This window comes from Gallus gallus, chromosome 1 (assembly GCF_016699485.2).
Source record: "Gallus gallus isolate bGalGal1 chromosome 1, bGalGal1.mat.broiler.GRCg7b, whole genome shotgun sequence".
NCBI lineage: Eukaryota > Metazoa > Chordata > Aves > Galliformes > Phasianidae > Gallus > Gallus gallus.
The window spans coordinates 135,560,821-135,579,931 of NC_052532.1; the positions used below are offsets into that span (position 1 = coordinate 135,560,821).

The window sequence follows — 19,111 nt, forward strand, 5'->3', positions numbered from 1 at the left end:
AATACTTTACTGTGAAATCCCATAAATCCACCTCCTTTGGGCTATGACACTCCTATTTGACCCCCTCCTTCTGAAACAGCGCAATACTCATTTTCATAGCAGAAGTCAAATCTTTCTCCTCATGAAGGATAATATTTCCACTGCTAATAAGTATACCATCTGCACTATGAAAAAAAAAACAGCTCAGTGTTTTGGAATATACGGGAAGGTGGGTCAAATTTGGGCAGACTTTACTAATCCATAATCAAGAACAACATGCATCTGACAGAGCTGCTCAGAGGACAGAGAGCTTACTCACATCATGCGTTTTCAATGAATGCATGTGCAAGCAGCAGTGCCACCATACAAACCTTTGCAAGTCATTGTAAACCCTGCATAAATCTTATGGGATTAAGTCATTCTGTGGCTTTAAGAGGCAAGCCCATCATGATTTTCAAGATGACCTAACTTGTCCTTTTAAAAAGAATGTTGCGATGTATACTATAAACTCACAGAAGACTGAATACCCTACGGCACAAGAATTTCTCACAAAAAAAACTGTAATATTCAACTGTGAACCAGATTTCCAAACCCAAGAGAGTATTTTGCTATAGTGAGATACAGAAGACATGAACAGTACAATCACACCAAACTTCAATATTTTAAGATGTTTAATCATTTTAAAATGTTCAATGATTTAGAAGAGAACAAAGCAGATACGAACCTTAAGAATTACCTTCTGTTTGGCAGAAGAGTTAAGTGAAAATTTCTACATCCTCTGTACTAAAACACCACCCCTAAATTCCTTGCTTTTAAGCTCAATTTTGTCTTCTTGTTTTTTAAAAGCACTTAGGATTTTATTATTTCAAGCTTTAAAATTCTACAGAATGTTATGTTTGATTGATTTTTACCTTTGTATATTAAGGCTGCGAACACCAAGAACACTGAGATGACTTTCTTTAATGTGCCACATTTTATAATTGAATAGTCTTCCGGAGAATAGTAGAATAGCAATTAAATTAGACAAGACTCACATGCATGTATGTAAAGAGTCACTGCTGGGCTAGTTAGTTATGAGTTTCTATTTGGTATTATGAAACCTAGGGAAATTGGCCTGTATCATTTCAAAAATGTGTTTAAATTGCATTTTAATCTTCACATTACCGTTCTTGGCTGAAAAAAGTATATTACATAACTAAGGATTCACATCTTTCATTAAGGATTATATTTATACCTACCTATTTTTAAGGTGTTTCTAAAGCAATTTAGAACACATTGCTTTTATATGAGTACCTATTAAAGAACTTCCCCATTTATACCCACGTATTCTGACTTCAATTATGCTCACTAGATGTCCCACATTTATCAGTAATTGCTGTATTCAGCAAAGCATTTTAGCACTAGACCAACTTAAAGGAATCAGTTATCTGGCTCTTGATAAGGTCACCTTAGTTTAATCAGTCTAAAAACTATTATACTGGGAGACATAATAAGTCCATCAAAGACTAAAACACATTTTCTTGAACACTGCTCATCTGAAACAACGAAAGATCAGAGCAATAAAACTTCTGCATTGAAGAAAGCACAGATTTTACAGCCATAGTAGGAACACTACTTATGACATTCTCTTACGCTCTCCTACCCCTAAATACACATACTGCAGTTTCCATTAATTCAGTCTTCCTCGTAACAGAAAATCCACTGAATTTGATACAGATGTAATACCTGCTTCATATATGCATAGCACATGGTCTCTGCAACTCGCTTTCCTTCATCATAGCAGGCTCTTGGACCTATCGGATTCACGTGGCCCCAGTAATCCTCATTTTGAGGGTGAACTTCAGGATCTATGGGGGAAAGGAAACAGTTTATATAATCTTCTGTCAAAAAGATTATTATATATCTTTCATATTCTAGCAGATCACTGATGTTAAGACAGTTTATCAACATCTCTCTGAGTTACGTATTTAAAAACCACCAAGTTTCAACATAATTCATTAAAAGTATATTCACTATAACTACGAAAATAACAGTTACAGAAGACACAGGTCTCCACTAAGATAACAGAGTACAGGTAAACAACAGCCCTCAACGGCTTTCCAGTAATAGTCTGAGAACAGGGTTAAATTCAACTTTTTGGTGCAAAGACTAACTGTCTCAAGGACATAAGATTCTAATCCAACCAAATTCCAAGAAAATATTGGTTACTTACGCAGCACTTTTTTACTGTATTTGGAAATAAAGTAACTGCAAGTTTTCTAACACATGAGGAAAACAATGAACAAGATAGAGAAGCACTGTGGTTTCCCAACAAAAGAGCAGAATTAGGCATCATGATGTAGTTGTTATTTTTCTCCTAATTCATCCTAAGCACTTCTTACTAGCCATCTCTGGTCACATACAAGCTAGACAATCCTCTGGTTAGATACAATGCAAGAGTCCTCAATTCGAAAAAAAAACAACCCAACCAAACAGAAGTGTCCTAGGAGGCATGTGTGTGCCTGCCCAAAGGCTCCATACGAAACAACGCAGTTATTTGTTATGTTTCTTCACATTGCTACTAATTTGTGCTGCCTTTTCCTTTTTAACTGGGTTTGAAGTTTGCATATGTTATCATGGAAGTTCCCAGTGTTATAGGCTAATGAAAAAACTTTGATAATCCTGATCAACTTCTTCCAATTTTTACGCTGTCCCAAGACATGATTATGGATGAATTAATGCCATACAAAAGTCACAGAGCAATGAAAAAAAAAGGACAGTTTTTACATGATTAGAAAAGCTGGCAGGAGTTTTACAAAAGTACCAAAAGGTTCTGCAACCTGTCTGGTCAGCACAGTTTGTCTCCTTTCTGACAGATGCAGCTCTATGAAGCACTTGTAAACTCCCTACACAACACTGCCTTTGAAAAAAAGTCAAAAAAAGACAAAGGAAACTTACAAACAGCAGTCTAACCCTTCTTCTGCCATTCTGACTAGAGACTTAAAGCAATTACGAATTCATTTTAAATTGATAAGTACATCTGAAAAAGACATCAAGCTAAGACAGTGACAAGTATCTACTGTTCATCTAAAGGCATGTAAATACCCTTCTGTATTTACACCCCAAGAGCTCTAAACACTTATTCTTACCTCCATACACCTCTGACGTAGAGGCCAGCAGCAATCGTGCTCCAACACGTTTGGCTAACCCTAAATTTTGGGAAACAGTGAAAGAACATACTTGAGCAAGCACAAGAATCTTTCAGTGACACTAACTGCTTTAGTGCGATCATGGTTTGTGCTGTGTAAAGCAAATTCAATTTCTCTTACTAGATAAATCTAGCTGTAAGTTGTATCTGTAGCTCCTAACCTCAAGGTAGGAGACTCAAGAAACAACAGAACAACATCTACATGTGTGAGGTGTTCAGTTCTGGGAGTAAAAGTTAAACTGAACTAAGACCAAATAACTTGATATATCACACTTAAGTAAAGGTCAAGGAAGCATAAATCATTCCAGATACTAAATGGGAATCTTGAAACAACACACTGTATCATGGCTAACAAAACAGAAAGCTAGATTACATAAACAAGCTTGTCCAGAACAACATGTTATAGGACAAAAACATTTTCATCCTATAATTTGTAGTTACTGCTCTGTTAAATAGTCTGAATGATTGTACCCAACTCTTGAGATTACTCTGCTCTCCATTTCAATGACCTTATGAGCTGCAAGTTAACATGGCCACTCAAAGAAATCACTCATCTATGCTGTACAAATGTCTGATATCACATTGTATCTAAATCATGTAATTCTCTTAATTGAACTCACTAGCATACCAAATGAGAGATGAAATAGAGTCCAGCAGGTTTTTTTTTTTCCTCATTCTCAGTCAGGATCCCTGACATCTAGTACAAGTTGCAGCATATGCCAAACAGATTAAAGATGAGAGGAAAAAGTAGTAAAGGCTTAATGCCTTCTTTTTTTACAAGCTCATTCCCAGTACCAAAGCCAAAAGAAGAAGATGAAAATTTTGCCTTGTAATTATCTAGTATGAAGCTAGACACTAAATGTCCTTTCAGCACTTTTGCCAGCCAAGGAACACACGAGATGGATCTTGATGTTTGGGGTTTACAGAGCTAGTGCAGCTTCACATAGTTCAGAGTTTGCTGCAGTGAAAAAAAACAGTCACTCATGGCCAACATGGCAGTGTTCCACTGTCACCAAGGTAAGAAGTATAGTCTCTGGCACAACTTTGCTATAAAAATCCCAGGCTCTCAGCTGTTTCTGTGATTTCTGTAATCACTGCATAGGTATTACTCCATAGCCAAGTTACAGGCATGGAAGTTCTGTTGCTTTGCTAGCTGAGCTTCCATGTTGCCAGAGCTCACCTGCAGGTATAGTTAAGGGAAAAATACAATAACTTTCCTAAGAGAAAAAAAAAAAAAACATGCATTGTTCTTACAGAAGCAACTTCTTCAGTGCACTTGACTGGTGCTCTGTCCTCCCCCCCCCCCCCCCCCCCCCCCCATGAACTCTTTCTAGATCATATTACAATCTAACATTGTTAAGTAAGAAAAAAAGATTTCTACTTACCCAGCATGTTTAATGTCCCAATAGTGTTGGTCTTCAACGTTTTTATAGGATTATACATGTAATTTGGAGGTGAAGCAGGAGATGCTAGATGATAGATCTGGTCCACTACAGAAAGACAGAGAAGGGAGGAAAGGAAGCATTAATATTTTTCGATGTGATATATTAGAAGAGAAAGTGTAAGAGTTGAAAAACAAGTATTCTTTCTGCATTTCCTAACACTGGAGCTCATATGCTATACATCACGTGTTTGCGAACTTGTCAGCCATAGCAAGACATGCTTTTCAGTAACACAAAACTACATCAATATCATACATAAACAATATTAATACATATCTGTTTTCACATGGAGATTTTCCACTTAAAATAATGCCATCCCCAATAGATATTCCACACCTTCAAGTTTTGAAATCTATGTTACCATCACATTGAATATTATTTACAATCAATGAAGGTATACTGATGTCTAGTCTAATATGAAGTAAGACAGCTTGCATACTGGCAAGAAGTTGTCCAGGTAATGAATGGTAGTCCCAATCTTAACTTTTTTTTTTTTCCCCCTACACAGTCAACACTAGTGGAAACCTGAAAGGAGTGTATAAACAGGAGGGAGAATGACTGTTTGCGAGCGTGGATAGTGATAGGACGAGGAGGAATGGTTTTAAATTAGGACAGGGTTTAGGTTGGATATTAGGAGGAAGTTTTTCCACACAGAGGGTGGTGTCACACTGGAACAGGTTGCCCAAGGAGGCTGTGGATGCCCCATTCCTGGAGGCATTCAAGGCCAGGCTGGATGTGGCTCTGGGCAGTCTGGACTGGTGGATGGCAACTGTGTACATAGCAGGGTGGCTGAAACTTGATGATCATTGTGGTCCTTTTCAACCCAGGCCATTCTATGAATCTATAGTCACTATGCAAACTGAGTATGTTATTTCTGTCCTTTATACATTTAATCCCAAATTTCATTTGCTAGTTTTAAATACAACTCTATTGCCATTAAGTGGGAGAGGTCACAGTAACATCAGCTCAAGCAATGATTCTCTTCTATTCTCCAAATTTTATCTATGAATCTTCACACTAAAGTTTACAGGAACATGAGCCAAAGCACTCTCAAGAACCATCTTGAGGAGGTTGTAATGTTAAAGAATGTAAAGAATGAGAGGTAGGAAGTCAAACAAAGGTAAATTTCCATACATTTTTTTTCTCCAGACAACACAGAAAATAAAGACATTCTTTTTTTCTATACCTCATCTCTTAGAAAATTATTTTGTTGGAGTAGAAAAACCCACATCTATTAGTGGTTTAAACCTTGACGTAAAAAAAATCCCAGGTAATTTAAGAACATACAGCTCAAATCCAATAAAAAAAGTTCATAGAAATTTCATTTTCAGATCTTCTACTTCTTGCCCTTCAAGTACTTTCATTCCATTATGAAATTCAGTACCTTTGCTTTTCTCCTTGAAAAAGCCCAAATGAAAGCTAAGTGTCCCTGCGCAGTTTCTGCTGATATCTTCCCTAATTCTTACAGCAACAGAAATTCTTCCGCATAAAGTAACTCAGCACTGCAGTAAACAGCCACAGGGCTAAGAAATAAAACTTGTATTTTGACCATTTATCACAGTCTCTGGACAATTCAGATCAAGTTAATGACTCACACAAGGTAGATTGTATTTATGCCTCACTATGAAGTTAAAAAAAAATTCATCAAGAAGTTTAAGTGAAAGCTACACATCCTGAGAGTATGCTCACTTTCCATATCAAAAGCATAAACATCATTCTTCCTAGATCAGAAATGAGGTCTCCTTCCAAAATAAAGCACAGATTACTCTCTCTGGAATTTAAGTGTTAAACATCCCTATATGACCTCATTCAGAGAGGACAGCATATAAATAGGAATTCTTTAAGTACTAACCTCCTTTTCTCAAGACTTCTCCCATCATAATAATTACCATTTTCAAATGAAAAGGAATAACTGCGACTAAAGTAAGAGCTACGGATCCATGTCAGAAGGAAAAAAACTTTTTAATCTGTTGCAATAACCCATCCTCCTCTCCCCATTTTTTTTTTCCCCTCTCCTCTTTTCCTTCCTGGACACAAAACTCTTCATTGTGTTTTTAAACTTTAACAAAACTTTACCATGTTACCATACTATCTATTTTATTTTGTTCCTAATACTTAGTCAATTTCGTTTTAATATTTAGCCACATCAGCTTACATCTACATTGTTTGAGTAAGAGAAGAAAGTCAATAAGCTACACATTGAAAGATGTTACAACTTACTATCATCAGACAATAGCAAATTGGTGTCTTAATTACACAGAACATGGGATAGGATCACAGAATTCCTTTTTTTTTGTGCCTAATAATTGGGAAACAGCTGATAATTCTCTGAAAAGTTCTCAAGTGTCAGTTAGAACAAAAGTAATGGAGGGAAAGATTAGGAAAGCTGACAAACTAATGTAGCTGTGCTATAAGCTACTACCACCCGGAGCCAATTAATGACATCTTAGTCCTATTATCCTGTCAGTGAAAACACAAGTTTGAGGTAAAGCAACAGACAGTAACTGAACCAATGCATTATCAGAACAGACAAGGAACACATTTGCAAAACTGTTCCAGCAGCATTGTCAGGAATTCATCATAAGCAATAGTACAGGAGATGCAATTACTATAGATTTTTCCTGAGAAATTTGGCCCACGAGAATACAGCTTGAGTAATAACAGAAAAAAATACAACATCAGATTCACTTTTTGTTTCAATTAATAAAAAAAAAAATAAAACAACAACTAGACAGTTACAAAAGTCTAAGGAATAGAGCAAAATTACCAAAACTCCAGCACAATTAGAGTAACTTTTTCACTGATATATTCCCAAAGCCTATATATGCATAAGTATTTTTTAAATAGCTGCCTTACAAACTGGCGTAATAGTTTGATGCTTTATGATAGTTCAGATGTTCGGTTACTCCTACATCTTTGAAGTGAAATGTTTTTTGCTGTGGTGTTGTTGGAATTCAGGGCTGATGTTTTCCCAATCTATAGGCAGAGATTGGGATCTAAACCAGGCACATTGTTTTCCATAGAAAAAAAATGTAAGGTAACTCAGAAAAGCGAGTTGACTTGCTCTGTGAAAGAGCTTACATTCCTCTGCAGGAGGTATGCAATCCAGAGTACCAACACCCTTAAATTAAACTGCTCAGTCCATGCCAAATCAAGATCCAAATTCTGTGTATGTGAGCACGTGCATGCATACAGGGATATGGAACAACAGATGGGACAGTCTGATCTTTTGCCAACCTGCCTTCTCACAAGATCAGTCATGCGAAGGAAATATTAAACGTTTTCTTCTCCCACCCAATCAGAAAGGATGAACATTCTGATTGAAAAGAACTGATTTCAAAGACAAGAGTTATTAAGCTCTCAGCCCACACCGCTCATACAAATTAGAACAATAAACAAGGTATACAGGTAATAGATCAATCCAGAAGTCAGTACATAAACTTCATTTCTTTACAAACGCGCTTATCAACATAAAGGACAGCCAAGTGCAGATAACCAAGGCAGTGGCTACTCACCTTCAATGTACAGGGGCTCAACGACATCGTGATTTATCAGTTCGAAGTTCTCATGACCAATCCAGTGCTCCACATTTCTTTTCCTGCCCGTAAAGAAGTTGTCCACAACTGTAACCTCATGGCCATCCATCATTAGTTTGTCAGTAAGATGAGAACCCACAAACCCTGCTCCTCCAGTTATCTGCGTTAGGACAGTTGGTATAAATTTCTTTTTCTTTTTACAGAAACACCAGACAAAGTCTACAAGCATGAAAACAGAAGAACAGTAGCTTTCAGATCCTTGCTTACCCCAGGGGAAACAACTCCATTTCCATGTTCAATTTTTTACCCAATATTTAGGGTATCTACAGTTTTGAGAGACAAATGCTTCATCGCTTTCAGTTTGAAAATCCAGCTAACTATTCAAGTCAACAAAAAGTCTTAGATTAGATTATTTTCCTTTCCTCTTTTTTTTCTCCTACAAATTGGATTGTGCCCTTTTACGTCATAGCAAGATCTAAAATATACCTAGAAAGAATTCCCTGCAATCTCCATTTCTGAGGGAAAGAAAAGATGACAGAAGTCCACATTTTTTTGTGTGTGTAATACCAGAAATATCAAATCCAGCTTCTGTCTGGTTTAAATGAAAACACATTGGGTACTACAAATTATTTTACATCACAGAGGTGAAAGGCCTCTCATCTGAAATAGCTGCTAAAGTCATCCTATCATTCTGCTTTCAGCCTCACACATTATCAGCTCCAACAAGCAGAAGCAAAACATTTAAAATCTTCTGCTCTTCTTCCATGGTAGAAGGAAAAGGAATCAAAGAAGCAATTTGTTTTTCCCCTTTGTGCACTTAAATTTGTAAGAGCAAACAACATTGAACAAAAACAAACCACTAACACAGCGTTCAAGCAGTCAGCATTACAAGTAGTAGTACTGCAAGTTGTGTAACACATCCACACAAATATGGAAGCAATTACTTCCTCTGCCCTTTCAAGAACACATACAGATGACAAACACTCTGAAAGAACAAAGGTAAAAGGCCAGCGTGGCATCAAGATATACTATATGACTGTATGATGAAATTCATATTTTGGAAAAATGATTCAGCTACTGATTTCCACTCTTCAGTTGCAGTGACAACTAACCAAATACAGGGACAAGGTGGAGCTGTCAAACAGCAATCTAACACGTGGACGGTGTGCCATGATGACAAAGCACTGTGTGTTCAATGATGTAGATGTCCACAGTTCTTTCACTTTGCGTTAATCAAAGCCTAAACATGCCCCCTCCCTCCTGAAAAAAAACAAAAATAACAGATGAGCACAATTTTTCTGATTGTAAAATCAAGAAAGAAACAAAGCTAACAAACTAAAAAGAAAAAAAAGATATTGATATTGGCTTCCTTCTCTAAAATACAGCTTTCTAACTCTTGTTTTCCCACAAGTTGCTTTTTGTATTCAAAATTCATGACTACCAGTGCCAAAGGCATTGTAAGTAGCAAGTTAATAAAGGACACATTTAATTGGTCTACTTTGGTATTTGGAATTCTTTTGCTTTTGTCAGTGCTTCCCTGCATGAGATTTGGATATGTGACTCAGTTCCTTGACAAATATAACAGAGAAAGAGGATTTAGGAGTAGCCCTTTTAAAGAGGGCAATGACCCTGGGGATCCCACTATCCCATGACAGACAGCAGAATGCTAAGAGCAAGGAAAGAAGAGCAATAACTGAGGGAGAACAGCCTTTTGCCAGGTATCAGCAACTACTAAAGGGAAAATGAACACACAGAAAATCTATTACCATAAGCTGATCCTGACTTGGAATTCCACAACTGGCGGCCTTGCTGCATGTTCTAAGGGGTTTGTCTTTTTGTGGTGATCTGGACCAGCATTTCTTGTAGAGGATATGAATTTATTGGAAATCAAAAGAAGAGGGGTTAGAAGGTTGAGGGAGGTGATCCTGCCCCTCTACTCTGTGCTGGTGAAACCTCACTTGGAGTACTGCATCCAGATGTGGAGTCCTCAGTACAGGACAGATATGGACCTGTTGAAGTGTGTCCAGAAGAGGGTCACAAAAATGATTCAAAAGATGGAACACCTCTCCTATGAGTACAGGCTGAGAGAGCTCAGGCTGTTCAGTCTGGAGAAGAGAAGGCTCCAGGAACACTTGATAGTGGCCTTTCAGTACCTAACAGGGAGCTATAAGAAAGAAGGGAACAGACCCTTCAGCAGGATCTGTTGCAACAGGACAAGAGGAAGTGGTTTCAAACTTAAAGAGGGAAGATTTCATTTGGATATAAGGAAAAAGTCTTCTATGGTGAGGGAGGTGAGGCACTGGAACAGGTTGCCCAGAGACATGGTGGATGCCCTGCCCCTAGAGACTTTCAAGGCCAGGCTGAATCAGGCTCCAAGCAACCTGATCTAGTGGTGGATACCCATCCATTACAGAGGAGTTGGACTAAATGACATTTAAAGGTGTCTTCCAACTCTGAGGATTCTGTAGTTCTATTCCTTCAACTACAGCCTATGAAAATTCCCTGCCACTATTTCCAATTCCAGGTTTCTAGAGAAGACAAATTCAGTGTTTGCAATCTATCTTCAGCACAGCAAAACATATAAAGCTATATTCTTTCCCCATCTCCTAACTAAAGCAAGCACTGTTTGCAGCACCCTTTCACATTATATGCAAGCAAAGGGGAAAAAAGGAGGGGAAAAAAAAAAAGCACAAGCCAATTTTCTTAGAAAAGAAGTTCCAAGTACTTGAACTCTAGTTTTATCAGCGAACTGTATTAGCTTTATTAACATATCATTTCCATAGGTATTAGATAATGAACTATCTGGAAAAGGAGCTGAATTCCCCCTGGAAAAGTAAAGAACTGTATAAATTACTTATCATTACTTGAGGCTATGTTAAGAAAAAGGAAAGAATTTTTCACTGGAGCTCTCTGTATAACCTTCCTGTAATCACTTATAAAAGCAAGGTTAATATACTTCATTTCTAAATATGACTTCCTGCAAATCACAATGACATATTAATCTCCAAAACCATATACTGTACATGAATCATTTCCATATCAGAACTGAAGCATTAGCACCTGGGGCTTAAAAAGACATTCTTTAGTAAGATCTCATTAAAAAAATATGTACTTAATTATTTAAGAGTGCCAATATGCCTTGTAACTTCAGCATCTACTGAAAAGCACAAATATTACTAAATTTTCTGTAATAGAGGCACTTAGATACTTGTCTATTTACTAGACAGGTTCATTTCTGTTGTCTATAGTCAGATTCAAAACATCTAATGTCCCATTTGGAAATTACATCAAATTATTCTGTGCTCCTACTGGTCTAAAATATTGATTTCAGAAAGAAATAAAAAAAAAACATCAAAAAACAAACAAGAAAAGCACAATAGACTGAGCTTGCATCAGCCCCTTCATCCATAATACTGCATAATTCCTCCTCTTGTATAAGGTACCCTGTGGCTGGTCACTTCGAAGGACTGAACAAATTAGGTAAAACACACACCACAGGATGAAGTTTAATGGACTGAAGCTCTTTTGAATCAAAGTCCCCGAGTACCTCATCTTAGCTGAGACACCAACCCTACTTGAAATTATTCGCAAACAGATATGTAATATAAGCAAAGGACTGCTAGAATTGTTGTCTGATCACACCAGTGTTGCAGTATTTCCCGTTTGCAGTTGGAGTTTGTGGTCAGAGAAAAATCAGAATTTGAAACGGTATAGGGAAGTCAGCAAAGTATGTAGCAAATCATCTACCAAGCTTCATCTGGCTTGCCAATTCTCATTGTTTACTCCTGACAAAATGTAAAGACTACACAAGCTCTCCATATGCTGACTTTTAACTACTCAGAAGAACATTTTTACTACATGATAACAGCAAGTTAATAAATAAAACTGCCCATTAGAGTAGGAGGCTTACAGTTTACTTTGAAGAAGCTCCCAAATGCAATATAGAAGAAATGACTACATTTCATGACTGTGATTATGACTCACTCATGCTTTTGGGCTGCCTTCTCTGTAGTAATTTAATCTCTACAAAGTGCAGACACCAAAAATGTATTCATCTCCAGGTCAGCAGAAACACTCTCAATTCCAACACCTTCCATTCTCCATCCAGTACCTTCAAGTGGTGAAGTTTAAAACTCAGTACTAAGAGCTCCATAACCTATTTTTCACTCAGAGGGTGACACACTGGAACAGGTTGCCCAAGGAGGTTGTGGATGCCCCATCCCAGGGGGCATTTAAAGCCAGGCTGGATGTGGCTCTGGGCAGCCTGGTCTGGTGGTTGGCAACCCTACACATAGCAGGGGGGTTGAAACCAGATGATCTTTGAGGTCCTTTTCAACCCAGGCCATTCTATGACTCTACTATCAGCATACACCGATACTTCTCTTGTAAACACCTACCCACTTATTCTAAAAGGACCTTAAGGTGACATTGTTACAGTTGCAGAAACCAGCAACTAAAGAGTTTTCAGAGTAAGGCTCTCTGCTACTTTCCTCATCACCACTCTCAACTCCAACAAAGCAGCAGCCTACAAATCTATCTCCTTCAAGCTGTCATAAATGAATAAAATTAAACTAAACTAATGAAATGTGAATTTCCTTGTCCTGACTTAATCTTGTTTCTTTTCCACCCTGAAATGTTTGTGATGCTTCAAAGTAACAAACAACAGATAGAATAACAGGGAAATGAACACTCCTTAAGTTTAACTATACCTCCTTAACAGCACTGCAGAGCAGCTGCTCTTCTAGCCTTATGACTAGATTTTGTACAATTCAATCACACAACCTATCTGCCATAATGTGCGTAAGAAGTTTCCCAGTCTACAAGTTTAAGGCATCTGAGAACACGAAGATCATTTAGCAGTGCAAGTCTATGATGTTAGAAGCAGAGTACAGCAGCTTAATCAACAAGTTAAACCTCCAAACCAGAGCCCATGTCTAATACCCATTCACTAGGTTTGAGCACATCAGAGTTGGTAAATGAAGCATTAGCCCAAACTCTGTGCAGTACATATGATAACAAAGGTAACTTACTTTACTCCTGTTCATAACTTTAACTAAGGAAAACAGATCACATTCCACTGAACTCTTATTTCCCAAGCACGACCCAGGAGTAAATACAAACTTACCAGGATTCTTTTACGGTCCTTTTCTGATAAAAATTTCACCGGTGGGTATTTCTGGGTAAAACTATAGAACATTCCAAAACAAGGAAGAAAAAAATACATCAGTTGGAGCTTTGCTGCTCCTTTCACACAGCTGTCTTTGAAAAAGGAAACATTATTCTAACAACTCCCAGTTTCTTCCCCCTCCCCATTGGCTGGCACTCTGCATAGCAAATTACTCTAAATGAAGATGTGGAAGAAGATGCAAATTATTACTTTATTTTTAAAATAGCATTTTAGTCCTGGCAATATTTCAGTAGTTAAAGTTACCCTTAACTAAATGTGAGAGTGGCCAGAACTGAAACTATGGTTACTCTTCTCCTCCAGACAGTCCAGGTGCTAGAAATACAATTGGTTGTAGCAAGCAAAAAGCATTTGTGTCAGGAATTCACACTGAGATTACATCCTCTTTTACACACAAACAGACTGACAGAACTGACTCTACACCTCTGATCCTGAATCACCTCCTCTGGTTGTACCCTGCAGTACTGGCCCAACAGGGGTTTGTCAGAGACAAAGCATACATCTGTATTTATGACAAATTTTCATCCTAGAGTAAAAGCTGTTTTCAGTTTCACAGACAGGGGAAATATGGCAGAAGAATCTTCAAATGTCACCCATACAGGAAGACTAAAATCAGAAGGTACCAACACTTGCCTTGTATTGCTACAGGGGTTGGTAACAGTAACCTTAATTCTTTGATTTAAGACTAAGCAATGAGAAATAGAAGCACATAAGCACAACGCAAACAAGTAAAGCAGCCTTCCTGTGAGAGAAGGGCTAATCTACCAATAAAAAAAAGATAAGATACCTTGAAATTTTATGAAGTTATTTTTAAAAATAAGTGTCAAATAATTTGATATAAAAGTCAGACTTCTCCACTTTTAAGGTCAGGTTACGTTATCCTGGCATGAAGTGACAGTGCTGCCAAAGGGATTTCCCAACCATTCTTGCACCTTCCATTAGGAGTGCAGTGGCTCGGGGCAGCCTGCAGGAGTCTGGAGCTGACTGAACAAAACACTCATCTTTTGGCAAGAACTCAAGCTTACCTTGACCTTATGCTCTGATGAATACACTAGCCGAGTAATACTTTTTGCTGTGCCAATTATTAATAAAAACTTTCCAACTTTAGCTTGTTAAACAGCCTTCTGACATGAGGCTAGCTAGCATTATGGAATTCTTGACTTTTCTTCTTCCCAAAAGCAAGAAGGTGGTTTGCTTACAGATTTTAATCAGCTAATAAGGTAAAACAAACAAACAAGACAAACACAACCAGATAACCAGTGACATTACAGAATAAGTTTCTCAAGCAGGATCAGCCTTCAGGCTGAGGGAGTAGTTACATACTGTCACTTTATATAGTTGCAACATTTAAAAACTGTAAGCAGTAACATCTTACATGCAGCTGAGCCAGCAGAAGTAAGCAGCTGCACTGTTTAACAAAGCCTTAAAACAGTAAGTCTCTGTTTTGATGAGCCCTAGCAGCCCAGAAGCCCATATTTTGTGAAAGTGGAATTATATTTTCCAGTTCTTACAGAAGTAAAATATATTTTGATTCTTTCAGCTCATTGCTAGACATTTATAGCAAGAGCCATCAATGCACTGAACGTATATAGCAAGAGCCATCAACGCATTGCACGTGCTACTCAACATGGAATGAGCTGTCTGATGGCTCCTGAGAGGTTCCAACTTATTGGTTACACCTAAAAACTCATCGTTCATTTGGAAAAAATGTACTAATTAGAAAAAAAGATCACACACTCCTACCACAATGGCAGAAGGAAATACTTAACTGCCAACAAGTGAAACTGAAGATATACTGGCTATCAGTTAAGGTTCAACAAGTCAGTTAACAGACAAGAGTACATCAAAAATTTAACCTGAACTCATTTCTTAATAATTTCACTGTTATGATTGGTGCAGTAGTATCAGAAGTGACTACTGATGGCCAGCTGAAGCAATTAGACTGAGTCAATAAATTGCCTAGTTTTACCCATGAACTCCATGCTTACACTAAGAGATGAGCAATGAGTTCTGTATTCTTATCAAAACAAACTCAATGTCGGTGAATCTTTCAGATCAACTGTGAACCCCTCCACCAAAAAAGAAAAGCAAACCAAAGCCCGTTCATGTTTTTGCTTTTGTTGTCTTCTGTTTGGCTGTTTGTAACACCACAGAAGCAGCAGGGAGAAGGGTCAACTCCTCACCGGCAACACAAAGCTCCGAACACTGTGGGTGTCAAGCACTCCTCTGACCAAGAACAATGTCATTCCGCACCTTCACCAGAGAAACAGCACATAACCACCAGCACATATGAAACTGTTCAGGCTTATTGGCACTGCCTAGAAAAGGCTAGATTTAGCCCCTTCTAAGGCAGCATTCTCACATAGGGAAGAAATGACGTTACAAAATGGACACAAAACAGACAGGGATAAGGGAGTAAAACTCAAATTATTTAAAAAAAGTAATTCATGAGTTTAAGGTGCTCCTGGAACTACAGCACAGAATTCCTCCCCATTTAACATCTGCAGTTCACCAAAAAGCTCATCTGCTTTCGTCTGCTGTATTATCTAGTTTAATTCAAGGAATCACATTCCCTTACAAGTCCTAAGAAAAATGAGTCTGTTGGGCCCATACAAAGCACGTGCACAGACAAAGATTCACAAGCAAATCATTGTGCCTTAGCTGAACCATAGCAAATGATCACAAGTATGGGAAACATTTCCAGCTTTTTGTAGTAGAAACAAGTACCTTTCAGCACACATCTGTACTGAACTTAGATAACTACAGTAGCTGTTCATGAGCAGTACTAAAACCTGAATACTCCTTCACAGGATCTGTAGTTTACAAGAATTGAACACTCACAGTTACTTCAGTGAGATTCAATCAGCCTGATTATCTTCAGCATTTATGTCCTTTGGCATTCAAGGGCCCATCCTCACTCAAGCACGATAAAAATTGAAAGGTATTGAGGGCATAAGCAAAACATGAATCTCAAGCCTACAAGCTACAGAATTGACTGCTACAAAGCAGAAACTGTGCTTCTTAACTGATTCCCAAACTTAGAAAAGATGACGTACCTTTTTTCCAGATCTTTGATTTTCTCCCTTAGAGGTGCAACAGCCTAAAATAAATGAGTAATATTTAAACTTTGAAGAACAGACAAGATTCACATCACAAAACATTCAGACAGAGTTACTTTGAAGCAAAAATCATGGCAAACAGTCTTTAATGAAGAATTTCAGAAAAGACACTCCTAGAAAACTTGTACCTCAAACTATTCTTCATGTCAAAAATCCTTAAATCATTTTCATAACAAACAAAAAAATCTGATATGAAGCATGAAATTCCTTAGCGTAGCACTGAAAACAAAGCATATTCAGAGGTAAGGCAGTTGCTCAAAAGAGCATCCAAGGCTATGAGTACCACAGTCTTGGGGATAAGAACAGCTAACGTTATGATCCCTACTTGACTTAAACAGAAATAAACACAGAAGCATTAGGTCCAGAGTAATAGCTGTAACTCCCTCAGAACACATGAAATTAAAGAAACATCACACTTGGAAAAAAACTAAAACAATGTAAAAATATGTCTAGGCCTTTTAAAAAATACCAATAAAAGGAAAGTTGCTAGAAAAATACAGCTTACCTACTAATGCTTCTGTTTTTATTTTCACTGCATTGAATGAAAACCACCTAGGCCAGCACTTGTTTCAGGTTCTTTATTACAAGACCTGAATTTCTAACAGTCCTGCCAAGTTTCAACAGTAGACTTACCATCTACAATCATATGTAAATGGAAAGCCATCAGAAAGTTAACACTTGAAATGGTATCAAATAGTAATACATAATCAACCCCTATTTGTTTTCAGTAAATACTGCCAGTTAGAGGCAAATAGCTCAGGAAATTAAGGAATGAACTGAAATAAGCTGCACATTTGTGTTCAGAGGAAATACACAATTGTTATTTACTCTTCAAGCATCTAGCTCTGTGGAACAGCAAACAGATCCCAAAAAGTCATACTTATTCAGATAGTTTAAAGTATATGCAGCTAAAGCTCTAAAAGCAAGAACCAGAGGTGCCTGACTTCTCAAGGAAGCAACCCTGATCTACCCACCAAATTTCAAGTATTTAATCATTCTTAAACAACTGGGATTTTCAGAATGCTTGTTGCAATGGTTTCCAGAGGAAAAAAAAAGAAAATGCAGAAGACTTGACCTAAGAACAGTCTTTCTCCTGATTTCAAGCAACTGCAGTAAGCTTTTCACAGCGTCTACAGGAACTGTAGGAACCCAAGACACTACGCAGATCAGAGTAAATAAGTATAATCTCACACAAACACATCTGAAAGTAGTGGAAGTACTCACCTCAAATACCTTTGTGTCTATTATTTTATTGCTATTATATAGGAAGTCTAAAAGCATCTTGATAAAGGAGTGTTTGTAAACTTTCACAGTATTTCACAACAAACTGAGGCTGGAACTGAAATTCAGAGGTGCTGGTATAGAATTTCTGAACCACCAGCATGTTCAGTACACATATCTACTCTAGAAATTGCCAGCACTTGTCCTTAAGGCATTGTTAGTGCAAACTACTCTGTTACCGACACAGCTACACTTGTCCATTAGTTGACAACAAAGCAAAACATATTTGTGAGGTTCCAAATATCTACTGAAGCACTTTGGAAGGGTAACAAAGGAAAGGATCTGCATATGTCCAATATTCAGTAACTAAAGTCAGTTCTCAAGAGGGATCTACAAAGCCACTGCAGCAAATGAGACCACCTCTACTGCTACAGCTTCCCAGAAAGGCTTAGATGAAAAAAAAACTGAAACAGCTGAGAGTCATAGATCTACCTTAGTAACTCCACTACAAAGAATAACAGTTCAAACACTGTTACATACAAGTGTAATGCTTTGAATGGTTTTAGTGGAACACAGAGTAATTAGATAAATAATCTCTTTCAATATGAAATGAGCAAAATTGAGTCTTCAAAGCAGAACAAATGGCTATTAGAAAACTAACCTCCTCTATTTTACTTTCTACCTTCTGATCCCCGTTTTCCTGAAGAGACCTGTTGGCAAGAAAAAAAACAACACAATTTACACATAAGCAATGCTTGCTCCACTCCACTTACATTATACTTTTCCTGCTGAAACAGTAGCTTTATATTATCTTAAATATTATTTAATAGACATACTCAGAGAAAATGAAAATGGTTGGTTCAGTTCCCACTGAAAACAGTCACAGTCTTGTCACAAAGTTTAGCAAAAACTGAACCGCATCCATGGGAAAAAAAGTAATAAAGATGGCATTCATTTTACAGACAAAATCAATTTAACTGTAAAAAAGTGCATAGTCATTGCACAGAGAAAGAGTCAGCCGTAATATTTTTAAGTGTAGTTTCACTGTGTGAATGCTTAAGATAACTTTTTGTGGGTCCACACTGACTGCATGCTAACAAAACATTTTCTCTCAATGCCACAACTGTAATTTTAATCGAAAAAAAGAAAACAGCATATGTGCCTAGCTTTGAATTTTAACTTCCAAGGAACAAGGAAAAAACCTATACTGAAACTGCTCTGAAGTGATCACCTGATGGGCAACAGTGACTATTCACATATGGTACCTCTCTGAAATGATGCCAAGCTTGCATACAGAAGAATGAAAGATGTCATGGTAACTTGTAAAAACACAGGACTGCCTAGGAGTTGGCTTCTTGGGTAAATCTGTGTGGACTTGTTGTTGTGTAAAGCAACTTAATCAGTTGTGTTCATTCTTAAGCGAACTTCTATAAGTGCAGAAT

General features: G+C 37.6%; 1 protein-coding gene across 3 annotated transcripts in view; it reads right to left on the reverse strand.

Moving 5' to 3' along the window:
• UXS1 (UDP-glucuronate decarboxylase 1) overlaps positions 1-19,111 on the reverse strand; it is a 55,262-nt gene that overhangs the window by 20,899 nt on the left and 15,252 nt on the right. Inside the window, exons 3-9 of one of the 3 annotated variants that reach the window (XM_416926.8) lie at positions 18,331-18,379; positions 16,386-16,429; positions 13,270-13,330; positions 8,124-8,304; positions 4,552-4,656; positions 3,108-3,167; positions 1,705-1,826 (exon numbers count right to left, since the gene is read on the reverse strand). In XM_416926.8, coding sequence (XP_416926.1) covers positions 1,705-1,826; positions 3,108-3,167; positions 4,552-4,656; positions 8,124-8,304; positions 13,270-13,330; positions 16,386-16,429; positions 18,331-18,379 — 622 coding nt within the window. Of the gene's footprint in view, positions 1-1,704; positions 1,827-3,107; positions 3,168-4,551; positions 4,657-8,123; positions 8,305-13,269; positions 13,331-16,385; positions 16,430-18,330; positions 18,380-19,111 lie in introns of those variants that run through there. The other 2 variants (XM_015277923.4, XM_025146655.2) reach the window with 2 other exon arrangements.